Source organism: Trachymyrmex septentrionalis, unplaced genomic scaffold, assembly GCF_001594115.1.
Source record: "Trachymyrmex septentrionalis isolate Tsep2-gDNA-1 unplaced genomic scaffold, Tsep1.0 scaffold212, whole genome shotgun sequence".
Lineage (NCBI taxonomy): Eukaryota > Metazoa > Arthropoda > Insecta > Hymenoptera > Formicidae > Trachymyrmex > Trachymyrmex septentrionalis.
Genome location: NW_017305310.1, coordinates 128,102 through 145,520, shown reverse-complemented (window position 1 = coordinate 145,520; position 17,419 = coordinate 128,102). Strand labels below are relative to the sequence as shown.

The 17,419-nt window shown below is 38.0% G+C and overlaps 1 protein-coding gene across 1 annotated transcript in view; it reads right to left on the bottom strand.

Moving 5' to 3' along the window:
- The window catches only part of LOC108748145 (dynein beta chain, ciliary), a 32,397-nt gene that overhangs the window by 1,722 nt on the left and 13,256 nt on the right, over positions 1 to 17,419 (bottom strand). Inside the window, exons 5-33 of the mRNA XM_018486174.1 lie at positions 16,075 to 16,502; positions 15,749 to 15,990; positions 15,300 to 15,567; positions 14,621 to 15,164; positions 14,083 to 14,400; positions 13,405 to 13,759; positions 12,937 to 13,208; positions 12,295 to 12,675; positions 11,908 to 12,059; positions 11,598 to 11,627; positions 10,706 to 10,951; positions 10,056 to 10,584; positions 9,423 to 9,987; positions 6,952 to 9,345; positions 6,460 to 6,821; positions 5,804 to 6,280; positions 5,326 to 5,590; positions 4,891 to 5,240; positions 4,535 to 4,797; positions 4,133 to 4,429; positions 3,788 to 3,957; positions 3,411 to 3,714; positions 2,877 to 3,346; positions 2,027 to 2,581; positions 1,659 to 1,959; positions 1,207 to 1,488; positions 696 to 997; positions 391 to 518; positions 111 to 307 (exon numbers count right to left, since the gene is read on the bottom strand). Coding sequence (XP_018341676.1) covers positions 111 to 307; positions 391 to 518; positions 696 to 997; positions 1,207 to 1,488; positions 1,659 to 1,959; positions 2,027 to 2,581; positions 2,877 to 3,346; positions 3,411 to 3,714; positions 3,788 to 3,957; positions 4,133 to 4,429; positions 4,535 to 4,797; positions 4,891 to 5,240; positions 5,326 to 5,590; positions 5,804 to 6,280; positions 6,460 to 6,821; positions 6,952 to 9,345; positions 9,423 to 9,987; positions 10,056 to 10,584; positions 10,706 to 10,951; positions 11,598 to 11,627; positions 11,908 to 12,059; positions 12,295 to 12,675; positions 12,937 to 13,208; positions 13,405 to 13,759; positions 14,083 to 14,400; positions 14,621 to 15,164; positions 15,300 to 15,567; positions 15,749 to 15,990; positions 16,075 to 16,502 — 11,447 coding nt within the window. The remainder of the gene's footprint in view (positions 1 to 110; positions 308 to 390; positions 519 to 695; positions 998 to 1,206; positions 1,489 to 1,658; positions 1,960 to 2,026; positions 2,582 to 2,876; positions 3,347 to 3,410; positions 3,715 to 3,787; positions 3,958 to 4,132; positions 4,430 to 4,534; positions 4,798 to 4,890; positions 5,241 to 5,325; positions 5,591 to 5,803; positions 6,281 to 6,459; positions 6,822 to 6,951; positions 9,346 to 9,422; positions 9,988 to 10,055; positions 10,585 to 10,705; positions 10,952 to 11,597; positions 11,628 to 11,907; positions 12,060 to 12,294; positions 12,676 to 12,936; positions 13,209 to 13,404; positions 13,760 to 14,082; positions 14,401 to 14,620; positions 15,165 to 15,299; positions 15,568 to 15,748; positions 15,991 to 16,074; positions 16,503 to 17,419) is intronic.

Genomic DNA, 17,419 nt, shown 5'->3' with positions numbered 1-17,419 from the left:
CGTGGTTACTGGTTTACTACGAGCGCCATTTCTGGGTTAGTCTCGGGACTTATTGATCCATGTGTTATATATATATATATATAAAATAACACCTTTTCTTCTCTGGTAACAGTTTGTCCTCCCGAGCTACCAGTGTCACGTGGTTGCATCTCAAAGACTGTTCGAAATAAATTCTCAGCCGTCATCGTTAGAAAGCCGATTTCCGCGTTTGGATGTAGTCCATATAAATATGGTGATTCCGGTGGTATAGCTTCGTCAATATATGTGTGATAACCGATTAGATCTGTATTAGGAGGTGCAGGAAAACCTGAAATGCGCAAGATGATGAGAGATTTGAGATATTCACTCACAAAAAATTAATATTAAATAGTTAGTCGCCTGTTAGTTTACCTGGTGCCAGTTGCAGTTCTCCATCGATCAGGTCAGGTTGCATTAATTCTTCAAGGTAGGATACGCAAAGCCTTCTGTCCCAGTCATCTGTTATGTGACCACCATACATAATTTCTCCAAAGAGATACCTTTTTAAGAATATTAATTATTAAATTCTTTTGAGGGATAGCTTCATTTTGAATTAAATTATGTATTTACATACATAACTTGGTTTATTCTACGTAACTTTTAATATAAATTATACTGTATGTTTACCTTATCTTATTTATTATTGATCTTAATTAAAAATTTAAGTGTATATTAACCTTAAATCTTCCCAAGGTACTTTCGGACTTGCTTCTAAATAATTATAAAGTACACTGACACTAATATTCAGATCTCCCACATTGAAAGGATATATTTTATTCCAACCCTGGGGTCCGAATTTACGACGTTCCGCGACGACTGCGTGAAAGTAGCATAAAGAGAATAAAATCGCTTTGAACTCGGCTTCTTTAGAACACATTTCTAAAGTTTCTTGAGTAAAATTGTCCAGAGCTTTATGCAAATTAGCTTGCATACCGGTGGGTGGTTCATTTGTAATTTTAATTGATGATTCTAAAATACCCTAAAAATAAATATCAATATAATTAAATATTATCGTACTTTCTTCTTCTTAAATTAAATACTATCGTACTTTCTTCAAGTTTTCTTTTATTACATTTCGACAATTAATAAAGATTGGCAGATTTTATAAAATACAAATAAAATTTTTAATTGATTATTATCTTTATTTAAAAAATATATTATAAAATAGAAATAAAAAAATATTCTTACTTGGGGTATTATATGTCCGGCTGGCGTACTAGCTGGTTCTGCGCTCATAAACATTCTGTAATCGGGATGAGAACCTTCCGCAGCTGTTTCCAATTTCTTCTCCAACAGTGGAAGCCATTTCTTTACTAAGTGTATATTTTGCAACACCACCCAGTGACCATTTGTGGCTGCTACGTCTATAGCCTGTTCGGCCACCGTTTCTTGTCCTTGACCAAGGGACACATTATGGAAGTTTTGATTATCTGATATAAAACCAAGGCGACGACCTAGGTCTTCCACATCCTAAACATAAAATAACACATTTTCTCTCTTACCATCTCTATTTTTTCATATTTCATAAAATGAATTTAATAGTCCGATTTTTATTTATTTGAACGAATTCTAAAAATTAATTATTAAAAATCTTGAAATATTTATAAGAAAAGCGACAAAGAAATATATTTCGTAATCACCTTCAATGGATTTACTCCGGGCGACAGAATAAAGAAAATGGGAGTGCCCGGACTAGTCTCTTCATAAGATTTCGCAAACTCCACCGTTCTTGCCTCGACGTATCTCGCACCGAGCTTCTCCTCAATAAACGCTGCGATGGCATACGTCATCCTGTCCGGCCTCAGAGCTCTCAGCATGCACAAACGTTGTATTGCCGTCTTGTTTTTCCACTCTTGGGGAAACTTTTCGCGCTCCGGGCATTCGCACTCTACAAACTTTTTCCAGCGTTTGGCGGAACTCTCGATGTCCCGGTCCAAATTCCTTTGAACAAGCGGGACAAGTGAGTGGCTAAAGCGACAACGGGACAACAGTTTCTCATCGTGCGTACCGAAATTCTTCCCTCGTAGACAGACTTCTTATGCCACCCCAACTAGTGTTGGTGAGGAAATCGACCGGCGAGGTGACGTGTGGCGTTATAGGGAATCTCAGAAGGAAGTCCAACTCGCTAGCCGTGACTTCGTTTCTTACCAATAATATTTGAAAAGCCATTTGCGAGGCGAAGATCAACTTGTCGCACTCAAAAAGTCCCCTACTGGTGTACATAAAAACTGAATATGTGATGCACTCGATCAGATTCTGTACTCTTGCCGCAACATCCGGCGCAGGATCAGCCTTTAAGATCGCCTTCTGAAAGACTACGCTGAAAGCCTTTAGCGAAAATTGATAAATAGGATTAATCGTATTCAAGTCGTTCAAAATGAAATACAGTAATGAGGCTCTTGCTGCTGCTGGCCGATATAATTCACGAGCCGCATCGATCTGTCGGCTGGTACCACGAGCTTCCGTAACCTTGGACTCGATCTCCGCGGCAGTACGCTTGGTAGTTTCCAAGTTCTCCACGAGAGATGTGTCTTCAAGGACATTGCTGCCGGCTGATGATAGTCTAAGATAATATTTAAATTAATAATTGTACTTATTTCAACCGCTTGACAAGTACAATGATTTATTACAAATTCTTGTATATCATCAACTAGTATCAATAAATTAAAACAAAATATAAGGACAAAATTGTATAATATCGCAAATTATTAGAATATTGATTATTATATGTACAGACATTTTTTTAAAAGAGTAAACTTCTTTCTAGTGCAATATTTGCATAATTTACTTGTATATGCAAAATTTTTTGCGTATCAATTAATTTATAAATTTTAAATTGTTTAATGGTGATCTGTTACCTGGAAAGAAGCGAATCTTCGAGACTGTTGAGAGTAATCTTAAAATCATTCTGCTGCCTAGTAAGTTCCGCCTTCAATTCCTCCAAATCTGGTCTCTCCGCCTTAACCACTTCCGCGAGCAATTGATCTTCCAAGCCGTCTCTCGTCACCGTGAAATTAATCAGCGTAGTTTGCGCTTGCATTTCCGGCTTATAATGGGGATTAGCTAGCTTCGTGTGCAATAGCAATCTGAACATGGAATTATATTCCACCTCCTTATCGCCGATCTTAATAGCTCGACCCTTCTTGATTAAATTTCGACCGAGCAAAGGATCCAAAACAGGATCTACAGTCTCCCCGATATTCTCTAGCAGGACTGTAGATCCATTTGCTAATGCTAACTCAATCACTTCCAAATAACCACGTTGACCTAATCTGATCACTTTCAGCTCGTCTCCGTACTTCTCCTTGATCCACTTTATACCCTGAAGCTGTAAAAGATTGTTTTTTTTTATCGAGTTGAATTCGGCTTTGCACGATTTCTTGATCCTGTACCTGTGGATCTATCATTAGCGGCCAACGATCGGAGTTGGTCAGTATCGTAGCATTTTCTGTCGACATTCGATCATTCGGCAATCCTTCGTTGTTCCATTTGGCAATTTGCGTGTCGTCCGTTAGCAGCGAGAGAGGATCTAAGCCTTCTGTAATCGGGATTGTCGGTTCTATGCTACGTATGAATTGCAACCATTGCTTGTTTAGTAAATCCTGTCGAAATTGTTTTGTGAAACAACCCACGTAAGATATGAAAGCCGTCACCAGTAGTACATCGCCAGGTAGCGTCAATGCTTGCTGCATGAAGCTATAAATATTTGCAATTTTTACTTTGTCCGTATTATTATAACAAAATATTATATATCGTAAAAAATACTCACTTGGCTACCGAATCGGCCCAACGAACGTTCTCGGACGCTAAACCACCGACTAATCTGTTCGCTAACGCAATCGTTGAATTAGTGGCATCGGCTTCCTGTTGGCATTTCAATTTTTCGGATGTCGCTTTCTCAAAGTCCGCTGTTAATTTCGCCAATTGTTCTTCTAAGGACTGAGAAAAGAAGTCGATTGTTTAAATTATTTTAATAATAACTAAACATAACATGGCACGTGAAATATTATATATTACAAATATATGCACGTGCATATATATGTATGTATGTTCATGCAGTTTTATAGAATTTTGAGATATTGAATCACAGAAAATGATATTGACGTTCACTTACAGCTACTTTTCGTTTGATACCACTAAGCTTATCCTGAGCTGCAGCCAGCTCTGCGTTTGCATGTGCAAGTGCCTTCCGTTTCGGTTCCACGTCGCAAAAGACTTCGTAGAACTTGATAATATTAATTACCCAGGCGCATAAGCCCGCCGCGGCGGCTGACTTGGATCTTACAAACTCAGGCTCGAATTCGGAATCCTTGAGATACGGCTGTATCGCTTTAATCACCTCAGGATGTATGTTCTCTTTATCATAATTGATCAGGGAATCCAGAAAGGTGTCCACTTTCGCCATCATGATCTTTAGGAGAAAATGAAAAATATAATTTCTGACGCTTGTTGCTTAGATGGAATCACGACAAGAGAGAATTACTCTCTCGAATCATTTCAATCGATTTGATAATACCTTGGCTGCCTTCCAACTACGATCTTTAGCTACTTTGCCAGCTGGCGCCAAAAGGACCATGACTGCAGCAGTAACGTTTGTTACAGCACCGGGAGGCGAACCGAATGATTTTAATTCCGTTAGATTCGCTTTGTTCAAAGTGTTTAAAGCTTCTTGCGCGGCCAGTAAAGCAGGCTCGGCTTTCGTTAAATCCGCCTCGCAATCTTTTTGCTTCTTTGAAACTTCCTCAGCTATCACGGCCACTTTGGATTCCTCCTCATCCGCTAAATTAAATAACATTTTTAAATTAAATTATGTTTAAATATATATATATATAATTGTGTTATTTATTATACATTACTAATGATATTACGAACCTATCGCCTTTTCTTTTTGAACTTTCTCCGTTTCAATACCAACTATGGCAATTAAAGCATCTGCAGCATCGTTCTTTTGCTGTAATTCTACTTCTTGTACAGCCAACTTCTTTTTTAACTTGTCTACTTGTACTGCTGTTGATCTCAACTTGTCCAAGCCGTTTTCCAATCTAACCACTCTAGCACGTAGTTCAGAAGTTTTTGTTTTTAACAACCTAGTATATAAACTTATTTGCTCCAGAAAAGACTTTGGAGTCGTGTAATTGTAACGACGTTCGCTGCTCAGATAATGACGGCTAGCTATATTTACGCTGGTATGTGCATGAGCCATAAATTTGGCAGCAGATTCTCTGTCAGAAAACATGTGTCTCTTATTTTTTTTTAGCTGAATGTACCTGCAGCTATCTTTATTCAAGTTTCAATATTATTTTATACCTGTAAGTTTCTGGCAGTTCCTCCAATTCCTGCAAAAATCTCTTTGACACAGACATTAATGCCTCCTGAGGCCACTCGTGAAACCAGTTTATCATTGTGCAGTTTATAATTGCCGGAAATTTTCTGGATCTGACTCGCAATGTCGAACCGACGGGAGAAAAACATAATACTACTCTGAGTTGTCGGCGAACGCGATCGATAAAGAATTTCCAGCAATTTTCGCGTGTGTCCAACATACCGGCGCCTTTTACCTCATTACGAACCCCTGTTGAATTTTAATAAGATGTCAAATGCTAATATCTACTTTCATGTTAACGATTTTAGTAAATAATAAAATAATAAAAAATAGTAATATTAATAAAAAGATTGGAAAGAGATATTATGATACAAACTTATTGTAAAAATATTGTTGCTATGCAAATAATATATAAATATTTTTTTTTTTTATTTACGTTTGAATTGAAATTATTTTTCAAACCTGCTATTATATTCTCCATCTCGTCCTCGGCGAATAAATCAGGCACCTCTCCAGACGCGAGCATGTCATTGATAAGTACTAGGAATTGCTCGTTTGCAACTTGCGCGTCTGTCATTAGAAACATGATGCCCAAATTTTTCAAGCCAGCTTTTGAATACAAAGCGGCGAGTTCCAACTTGAGATCAGTTACGCCGTAACCTTTCTTCAGCTGAACTTGGAAAACTTCTAATGAACTTATAAAAGCTGCTAATCGTGAAAGACTCTGTTTACCGGAGCCACCCACACCCACCAAGAGCGCACTACCTCTGGGCGATTCTAGGATCCTATTTACGCGACATACGTGCATCATAGCATCCTCGAAAAGCACTAAATTCATGGCCGCTACTAAATCATTATAGCTGACCATTGCCTCTGATAACAAACGATGTAAAGTTGCCCAATCCTTGACAGGCATATATTTCGGCTCTCCAACGCCTCCTAAACATTATGCAATCTTTTTAGTAATTTCCGAAAAGATATACGTTTTCATACTTCTTTAAACAAAACGTTAATGCTAATTAATGTTATAAATTTTGAAGAATTAATTAATCAGGTATTAATAATTTTTTGTAAAAATATTTCAACAGAGAATAAAAACAGAATCAGAAAATACGAGCCTGCAAAATGGCAATAGATGTTGGGCTTTTCCAGGATAGCACCCTCGTCGACCTCCTCCACGTTCTTTTTCAGGATATCGAGTTGTAGTTTCAAGAAACTTTCAATGTCTTTTTCGTCCGTTAGCTTATCTCCGTAGACGCGTTGAGTCTCGTGCATCCAGAGTCTGATTAGATCCACCGAGGATTGTAAGCACTCGTTGCCGCTGAACAATAAACCTTGAAAGCAATTGGAAAGTTCACGGAGATTGAAGATGTAATGGAACTTCACGGCTGTCGGTAAAAACATTTGAGCACAACGATGATGTAGTTGAATGCTTGCTTGCACGATGTTGGGACATAACTCGGTGACGCTTACAGGAAACCTGATTATTATTAATTAATATTAACAATAATTTGAATGAATTTTCGAGAACTAGAATTTGGTGAGCGATTTAATTATTACAAGTACAAATTTGATGTGTAGAGAATTTGATTATTCATTTTAATATTAACCTGTGTTCTACATTTGCGAGGTGCTGCGACAAAATGGAGGAGTATATTGTCGTCAAAGAATCCACATTTGGAAAACTGACAGCAAATACAGCAAAATGTCTTTGCAATCTCGGATTAATGGTAAACGATCCGGCGGTCGGATTCATGCAGCTGATGTATTGGCAATTGTGGATATCCTTCAGGGTTAGTTTGGTTCGATCGTACCAATGACCGTAATCTAAATGTTGTCTAATTAATGTGTGAGGCTGGACCGTACCATATGCGTCCACTTCTGGCATGTTCATATCATCGATGAAATATACTAAGGTCTTATTTCCTGGCGGACCATAATTTCTGCCCGCTTTCTTCTCTAGTGATTTCTCTAATATTTTCTGTAGCATTTCAGACGAGGTATAGAAATTGAACGGTACGTTAGAGACCGCGTAATTTTCAGAAAGCTGAAGAAGTTTCTCGGCAACCAGAACAGTCTTACCGCAACCAGCCGTACCGACTAACATTATCGGGTGTTTCTCCGGCATCAACAAGTCGAGAAAGTATTTTATTCTGATAGATTCCGACGTGTAGACTAGAACGGCTTGCAATGGTATCTCTGGATCCAATTCAAATTTCGGCAGACGTTCCGTCCAGGGGAGAAAACTCTTCGTCTCGTTATCAATGTAATAGTCGAAAACCGTTCCTTGTGACGGAAATTTTATCTGCTTGAATTCATTAGTCCACCATTTAGTAAATTCTACTCGGTAATCCACAGTTTGATCCTGAAACATCGAGGAGCCGAAAGCCCAGACAGCGGCGAACACGAAATAAAGTTCGTAATGATCCTTGTGAAAGTCGCCGGTCGTCAATTCTGGTTTTAAAAGACAATGGAGAAGATGGCATAGCATTTCAACGTGTGCCATGTCAGCTATGGGTGTTACCTTCTTAAATCTCGTTCGTAAAGTTTCGAGACAAGTGGGGATGTATTTGTCGAAGAGCATGACGAGATTCGATTTCTCGTTCGGCAATAATCGTTTCTCGACCCAGCTGGTTACGTACGGATTCCATCCTAAATCCTGCGGATTTATATATAGGATACCAGCGCGAGAGACCGTGGCGGGCGTGGCGGTTCTTAGATTCGAAATCTCAAAAAGTAATCTCATGGCCGGCGTAAGGGCGATTCGTTCATTGCTAGCCAACGTCAGAACCTTGTTGTCGTCCATAACGGTATTCAGCGACTCAATCCACATCGGATCGATATCGCCATCCAAAACAATCCATTTTGGATTTTCGCCACCTAGGTTAGCCTGTTCTCTCATTATTACCGAGAAGAGACCGTCCTTCCATTCTCGCGTCGCTGGATTGATGATACCGAAGAGCTCGTCATTGGTCACAGCTTTAGGATTGAGATCGTTGTACACAGGCTTTCTCTTCATATTATGATAAGTTTTGAACAGCGTCTTCCAAACTTGAGTCTTTCCTGAACCAGTTATACCTACGATAAAAACGGAGTGCCTCACTTCTAACAACTCCTCAAGCTGTACAACCTTGAGAATAAAACCGTCTTCTGGTTGTAGACTTAGATCGGTGGCCGCTTGCTTCACCATCTTCTCGAACTCAACGTCTCTTTTTCTAGGAACGTCCAATGCTGGGAATAAATCGGCTATCAGCCCCATAAAAACCGGTAGATCGTCCGACACCACTTTGGGAATATTGAAATCTCTTAGTGCTCTCATTAGTACTTGTTCTTCCGGTCTGCCGGGATCGCCCCTTTTCAAACTTCCGGCAACCACTAAAACTGATTTTATTGCTCTCAAACCCCAGTCATAGTGATCCTGTTTAGATAGCAACTCTTTACACAACGTGTACAGTGTAATAAACTTTCTCGCGAGTACTCTTGCGTCCTGAAATCCTTCCGCTACTAACATTATTTCGCATATTAATTCGAAATCGGGCACTACCATGGCGCAGGGACGGAAAAGCGCCTTCAGATTTTCCGGCAATTCCGTACGGCCGGCGTAACCCGGATTCATGGTGATGAATATACCAACCGTTGGCTCGAGAGCTATTGTCTCGCCCATGAAGTTGAAGTGTTCCTTTTTATCTCTGATAGCGTCTTGAATCGATTTCACTTGCACGGCGACCACCGAGAGCACCTCAACGGTGATCCTGTTGAATTCATCGAAGCAACCCCATGCGCCGGTCTGCGCCAGACCCTTGTATATGTTACCGCAGGATTTGTAGTCCATCTGCTCAGAACAATTGAACACATACACCATTATGCCAAGAGCTCTGCCAAGATCTTTCGTGGTCTCTGTCTTTCCAGTCCCGGCCGGTCCGGCTGGACCACCACCCATGATGAGATGTAGAGATTGCGTCAGAGTTATGTAGCACCTGTCCGTTAGCGGCGTTATGACTAATCTGGAAGCAAACAAATGTATATTGCGTCGGTAACCGACAAAAATAAATAAATATTAAAACATAGTGCATATTCTAACCTGGGAGTATTACCCAGGTATTCGTGAGAATATTTGAACTGTGCGTCGCAAATATTTGCGAAGCAATCCTTTTCCTTCTCGTCCCATCTGTGTCGCAACTGACTTTGCCATTGAAAAGCTTGCGCGCTCTCCACCTTCGATTGCACCAGCTTCGTCACGACGTCTCTAGAATGAACGTCGATTGTACAGATGGTCATGACTTTCTGTCTCTCCTGTTTGGTCAGTTCTCCTATCAGTAGCGTGATCAAAGTACTCAGCTGTGAAATTTGCTTTTTCAAGTAGTCCTTCAGCGAGTTATCGTAACCTTCTTCGAGTCGTGCGAAGGCTAGATTGACTTCGGTGGTCCACCAAATCTGCGTTCCGCAAAGAGATACTTGGGCCGGATAATCGAACAGCCATTGCTCTCGCGGCTTTTCCTCGTATGTTACAACCGCTTCACTGAAATAATACCGAATGGACACGCGCATGGCTTTCTGAAGACGATTCAACCATCCTTCCACAGCCCCTTCACAAATCATCTCGTAATTTGCGAAGTCCACGTATTCGCCGTCCTTAGCAAACATGCCTGAAATATGATGGAAAATTAAATAACGAATATTTAACGCGAAATTTCACTCATGATTAATTATTTACCTAGGATGCGCTTTAACGAAGTATTCTTAGTGTCGAAGTTCAATCGCGCCATAGAATCGAATAACTTCGTCAAATGTTTTGCTACTACTTCTGGTTGGTTTCCGTTCGAAAGTATGTCCAATAAATCGCTGGAAGAAACGAAGTAGAATCGCGGGAAAGCGAGACGCTTCGTTTCGAGATATTCTGCCAAAGCCTTCTCGCATAATACGAGTCCTTTTTGCAGAACGTCCAAAGCGGACACGAGACCGTCTTTATTCGTCGCCTCGACGACGTTCGGCGTTTTCGCCATCTCCTCCGTCATTTCCTTAAATTCCTTGTCAATGCGATCAAACCGCTCAGCATCCATTGGCAACTGCCGTCGAATATCTTCGGATGACATAAAGATACTCTCGAGATGCATCCAAGTACGTTGAACTTCGAACCAGACCGTCGTCACCTGATCGGCGATACTCAGTTTCTTTTGCCACGACGATACTTCCTCCAAGAAGTGAGCGATAAATTTTGATGTAATCAGATTTTGCAATTGTACCTACAATTTTAGGAAGAAAGGAAGTTACCCTTAAATATCATAACCGTAATACAATGATATTTCTATTGTTGATTATGAGTTAATTGAAAATGTTTAAAGTTGAAGGTATTAATTAAATCACCTGGTTTTCCTCTAAGGTCTCAATCAATTCTTCACTAGCTCTTATTAAAGTAGCTCCCGTACGAGCGTGAACTTCTCGCTCGAATTCCATTTTAGACCACGTAACATTCAACTCTTTCATATATTTCTCCATGGACATTTCCTTAACCGCTTTGTCCACTATATTTTTAACTTCCTCCTCACAATCGTGGAGATTTAACTCGAGCAGATCAGCTAAAGTCGTCGATTCGTCCATTACGAAACGAACCTACGTGTAAAAAAGTCGTCTGACGACGTAGCTATATACTCTTGATAAAAAGCAGATCGTGTGATTTACTCTAGCTAATACAATAATTTAGAGCGATATAGGAAATTGCTAATAATATAAAATATGGCAGTGATGTTTTGTGTTCATTAGAGCAAATTTATTAAAGAATTGTACAGTGATTTATACAATGAATGAATAATGAATGAAGAACTTACATAATAAAAGAATGATAGCGAATTATAAATATGATTATCTGAATTCTAATATTTAATGCTAAATATGGCTATTCTTACTATCATTTTATTATTAAACTGAATGCGAATTTCATATCATTAGACACATTTAGCATTGAGTAAGCCTGTAAGTATGAATCTTGCGAATAATCAAATTCTAAAATCTTGACATTATATTGATCAGCGTGTTCCATGCTATGGTGTAGCCGTGCGTATAAAATATACAATGTTATAATACATGTAAGTGTCGGATATGATATGTAACAGTGCGCACTTGCGAAAAACTATCATGCCGAGATTGATTTTATCAACATTTACAATTTTAGCTATTGAAAATATAATGAGAATGAGATTTTTTTAAATAAGTTCACAACACGTGATATGTGTGTACAGCATATGTACAGCGGACTTACGGTCATTTCTGGAGTCATGTTGCCCAATTTCTGTAACACCGATAGCGTATATATACAGCGGTGCAACTAAGTCTAGTATGATCTGATGTGATTACGCACACACGCATTATTGTTATGTACAATTTCGCAGAATCACTTCAAATGTAATGATCGTAGCAAAAATCTTAGAATATAAATGGGTAGGGCGTTGAGTTTGTATGAATTTATATCTTCTTTCAGCTAATTATAAGCTGGATATCAAGTATATCTTCTAATTTATGAGTTTATAAAGAAATGAATTAAATATCCGCTCTGCGATTTCCAGCGATACCTTAGTACTATTCATCAGCTGCCGCCAGTGTCTCTCCCGAATAGCTGGATTTTGCAATTCTCCTACGGCACGCAGCGACGTAAGCATATTCTTCACCGTTGCTTCCAACGATACGTAAGTGTCCCAAGGTCTCATTTCTTTATCCAGTGCTACTAAATGAAATACATCCGATGAGATTAAAATTGTATCGTCTAATCGAGGGAAAGAATTTTTTTGTGATTTTGCGGATAATAAAACACAGCTGCATATATTTTACATAACGTTAATTTTTCAGTTATGCGAAAGTGAAAGAGAGATAGTAATATTTTATAAAGATATATTCGCGACATAAAATCGCGCAATTTGAGGGAATCCTTCGGGACCGTGGACAATTTCTTAGCTACTAACCACGTATCTCCTTCGCAAACTTCTTGCACTCGATGTCCATATTCTCCACGTCGATTTTTCTCCAGGGCGTCGTCTTCCAGCCCTCGATACTACTCTGCACTATATTTACATAATCCCAGAGTTGCTTAAGCATCTTCAGCTCCCTCCTGCACTGCCTCAGCTGTTTAAATTCGGGTACCGTCACTTCAAACAACGAGGCAGATTCTTGTATATCCTTCATTTGGCGTTCCAGCATGAGGATCTCCTTGTGGGCTTCGTTTGATAGCTCGTACGGATTCTTGCAGTCGTACTTAAAGAATGTGTATCGTCGAAATGCCTCTCGATACTGATTTATTGTAATATCGAACGCGGAAATCCGACCACGAATTCGTGATACTTCGCCTGTTATTTTCATATGTCGTTATTGAATATAATGATTTTTTTTATACGAATGATATTATATTATAATAATATTATAGAATATCTAAACATAAAACTAAATTTTAAAAAATTCCGTTTTCATAACAAATAAAGATTATTGCGCATTGTTAATTTTAAAAGTAATTATTTTTATTCGTACAATTTATTCTCATAATTAAATAAAATATTAAATCGACGGATTCATAACATTATCAACTTAATAATATTGCTCATTTTACAGACCTGCCTGTAATGGCGCAACTTGCTGCTTTACCATAAGAGCGAGTTTTTTCGTGTTTGCCCATTGCTCCGGCAACTCTTGCAACAGCACGTTTACTTCTTCGGGTATATCTTGATCGTAGAATTTGAGCAACTCAATGGTTTCCTCTAATGGATGGAACATCTCGTCCGTAGTTGGCTGGCGTTCTTTCACCTGCAGTAGGAAGCCCATTACGCTAACTAAAGCTGCATAATCACCCGGTTGTACTTGTTGTAACAATCCTTCATCCGCTAATCTAGAAATCGAATACAATATTTATAAAAGTAAAATCATATTACCAATTAAAAATTATACATGTAGACTTTTATATGAGTTAAGAAACAATACTCTAAATGAGTATTGTATTAAAAGTGATGTTTTACTTGAAATTTTAAAATATTTGAATTACACTATCACATATCATATGTTATATACATTTTGTACGAGAGTACCTTATAAACGCTCCCAGATCAGAAAGACTGCTTGTTACACGATCGACCAAATGTTTTTTGAACATGCTCGACCATTTGCACACCGTATTCAATACTGATTGTCTAAAGGGTCTTAGATCTACCCTGAACCAGCCACAAAATACTTTGGACAGATTCATTTCCTCGATCTCGACATAGAGGCTCTCGTAAAGATCAATTTGTTCGCGAAATTGCTCCATTTTCGGCGGTGACTTTGTCGGACCTTTAGGGTCCTGAGCTGCCACCATGTCCATTTCTTCCACCGACAGTTGCCGACTATACTCGAGAAATTGTTGCATCACAACATCTCTATCATCCAGCCATAAATAGGCGTAGCCTAATGAAACATTGGTTGCACTGAGATTTAAATATAATAATATTTTACAATTTATATTTTAGAATGAGAAAGTTAGAGAATATCTCTCTCTCTCTCTCTCTCTCTCTCTCTCTCTCTCTCTCTCAAAATCCACAATTGTTGCATTTTTTAATTTTAATTTTAATTTAACTTTCTTTTGCTATGTTATATTATTTACATGTTTAAAAATGATTTTTTGACATTTATATTATTAGATGAGATTTTTTATAAATTATTCGAAAAAATACTGAAAATTAATAACTTATTTTAAATTGGAACTATTTTGTAGATACTTGTAATCATACCTTCAAAATTACTGCAAAAGTCAGTAGCCTCCTCTACGGCAGTAGCTACACTTGTCAATATCTCATCTTTCATTCCCTTCATGTCTGCATCGGACGCTAATTCTTCAGCGTATCCTTCAGAATCATTTTTTAATCGCGGTATCAAGGCAGCCATACCGGTAATATCATTTAATAGGCCAAGGATCAGCTGGTCAAGTCCGTCTGGATCATCGGGTTCCAGTGATGGCATGTAATACAAATCTGGTTCCCTGAGCTCTAATTTTGCTTCAAGTAATGGCTCGCACTGACCGATTGGCTCCATGCTTTCCGCCAAATAACCTAAACGTAACAATCATAAAAAGAGAGATATTAGGTTTTATTAAATTTTCATTACCATATATTTATCGTGTAAATTAAAAATTAATTAAAGAAAAAAATTTTAATTAAACTTTTCATGCCATATATTTATTGTGTAAATTAAAAATTAATTAAAGAAAAAAATATTAATTAAACTTTTCATTAAATGTTTCTTTTTTTAAATTTTAAGATGGATATAGACCTAAAGAGCATCCAACTGCTTTTCGAAGAGACTCAATCACAATGTCATCGATATACTTTACGTATTCTTGCCAAGCTTCTTGTTCAATCTCATTAATTTGGAAAAGCGTTTTATTTTCCTCCAATATCGAGTGTATCTGCTCAGCGGCTTTCGTAATCTCCGCGTAACGTTTCGATACTTTCTCCGAACGATCTTCTAAGGCCAGTAACGTCTCCTTACGACGGTCTTTCCGTTCTATAAGGGGCGTTTTTGTCCAAGGTTCCAAAATGTTTCTGATCTTCCCCACGTTCGATTGAGCGGACTTCATGCGCTTCCACAGCCCTTCTACGAGATCGCCCAACTCCGTTATATATTCCAAAAGACCGTCTGATCTCCACCATAGCTCATCTTCTCCGCGGGATATTAGGGAATCGATTCGCGCTACTTCCAACTCGATTAGGTCAAACTCAACTCGCTTGGTTGTTTTACGTATGTTGTTATACGAATCAACTGTGCTGCTTAGCATTGTGCGAAATTTTCTGAACGTCTCCGCGCTCTCAGATACCTGATGATACGGTAAAATAAAAATAATTAAACACACATGATAGCGAAACTTTCATAACATAAAAATCTAATCTAATTTTCTAAGCGCGAAGACATAATTTTGCTCATTTTAATTAAAACATTTAAATCTATATACCTTAATTGCTTCTTGGGGAATATCAGAACGCGACATTTGTTTCAAATAACTCACTTCTTTCAATACTGAGAGAAGATCGGGATCAAAATTCAATAGCAAATTACCGTCAGTGTCTCTATAAAGCAAATGACGTTTGAGGCCGACATCGACAGTTTGCGGTACGGTTTGTGCCCACTCAGTGAAAAGATCATTCTCCTTATCGGCGAATATTTTTATCAATCTCTCGTAACGTGACATTATATTATGACCTTCATCGCTGTGAACGATTCTGCAAATGAACGAAGCTATAAATGTATTAACAGAGATCATTGAGGAGATAATTAAAAAAATTATTTATCTTCCTTTTCAAATTTTATAGCTTTCCTCATAAAAATACGAAACACTTTTTTATCTATCTAGAAAAGGAACTCTATCTTTAGAGAAGAACTTTGATGTATTGTAATACGTACGGATGCGGCATAGCTTTGAACGATTGTACAGGCAAGTCTATACGCTGCTGCAGCATGTTGGTGAACGTTAAAGCAGCGGCCAAAGGAGGTAGATTAATCAGAGCACCCCGGCTACCACGATTGAACAAAACTTCTACCACCGAAAGTTCCATGTTTAAAAGTTCGAGAATTCTAGTGTATCTATTACTGAATTGCTTTCGTATGACGGGACGTTCCAGTACCGATCCAGCGATATTTATCAACTGATAAATAAAAACGAGCGTCTTTTACGTTTCGGATAATTGACAAAATACATTGTACTAAAAAAAAAAAAATGAAATACAAACCTTGAAAACACTTTCAAGATTGCCACAGTTGTCAAAAGCCTGACAAAGAATCGCTGACAGTTTACTATCGAGATCGGTGATGGATTCAGCGAACTTAGTGCAATCGATGACGAAAGATTCGTCATCCGGTTCGAGAACATCGCTTGCCCTCACGGTGAACGAAACGAAAAGCTGCTGAAATTCTTTGAACACACTTATGATCCTTGCACTTAAAGACCGTCCGAGAATGCCGCCTATTTCAATCTTTTCCAACTTGGAAAATTCGAGAACGGTATCAAAGAGCCACTCGATATCCGCCAACCGTTTCAAGAAACCATCGAGACGAGTGAAGACGGCGGTCGAATTAAATGTCCAAGGTGGAGCTTCTGATTTTAAACCAGGTATGTGCTTTCTCAATTCGAACTGTCTTTTAAATTCTTCCAATACTCCTGATTGAAAATATTTTTGATATTTCAGAAATCCGAAAGAATATGAATTGGATTACGTACGATATATTACACTGGGCAACAAAATTAACGCAACACCTATTTCACGCTGCAAAAATAGACAAATTTCAAGATACAATAACTTCGTCAAAAATTGTTGTACCGGGATGTTTATAAAAGCATTTTACAGATAGAAACCAGTACTTTATGGATCGCTACTTAAAAAAAACGATCTTGTGGAGAATTTATGAAATTATACAAACATAAATGAAGATATATCAGACCTCAAAATTTTTTATGAAATTTGCAAAGATTCACGGAGTGGAATAAAAATTGTATACAAATGCGATTTACATTATTCAAAAGAGCAAATCTTTATTTTTAATTTATTTGTTTACAAAACTTCGTACAATTTTTTTCATCGAGTTATTCAATGTTGAAGCAAAAGGGCCATTTTTGCTGCAACGTTGAATAACTTATATACACAATATAGGTATACAATTTTTAGTCCACTCCGTGGAATTCCGCAAATTTCGTAAAAAATTTTGAGACTTGATATATCTTTATTTATGTTTGTGTAACTTCATGAAATCTCCACAAAACCGTTTTTTTAAGTGGCGATCCGAAAAGTAGAGGTTTCTACCTGTAAAATGTTTTTTTAAACATCCCGATACGACAATTTTTGACAAAGTTATTATATCATGAAATTTGCCTATTTTTGCAGAGTGAAATAGGTGTTGCGTTAATTTTGCTGCCCAGTATATAATCTATATATTACGAGAAACATTCATTTATTGTTTCATCAATCATCTTTATAGTATATATAGCTAATCAGAGAAGATATTTTTTTAGAAAAGAAGCAGACAATTTAATCACAATTCATAGCTGGATACGAACTGGACATTAGTAACGAACTGGAC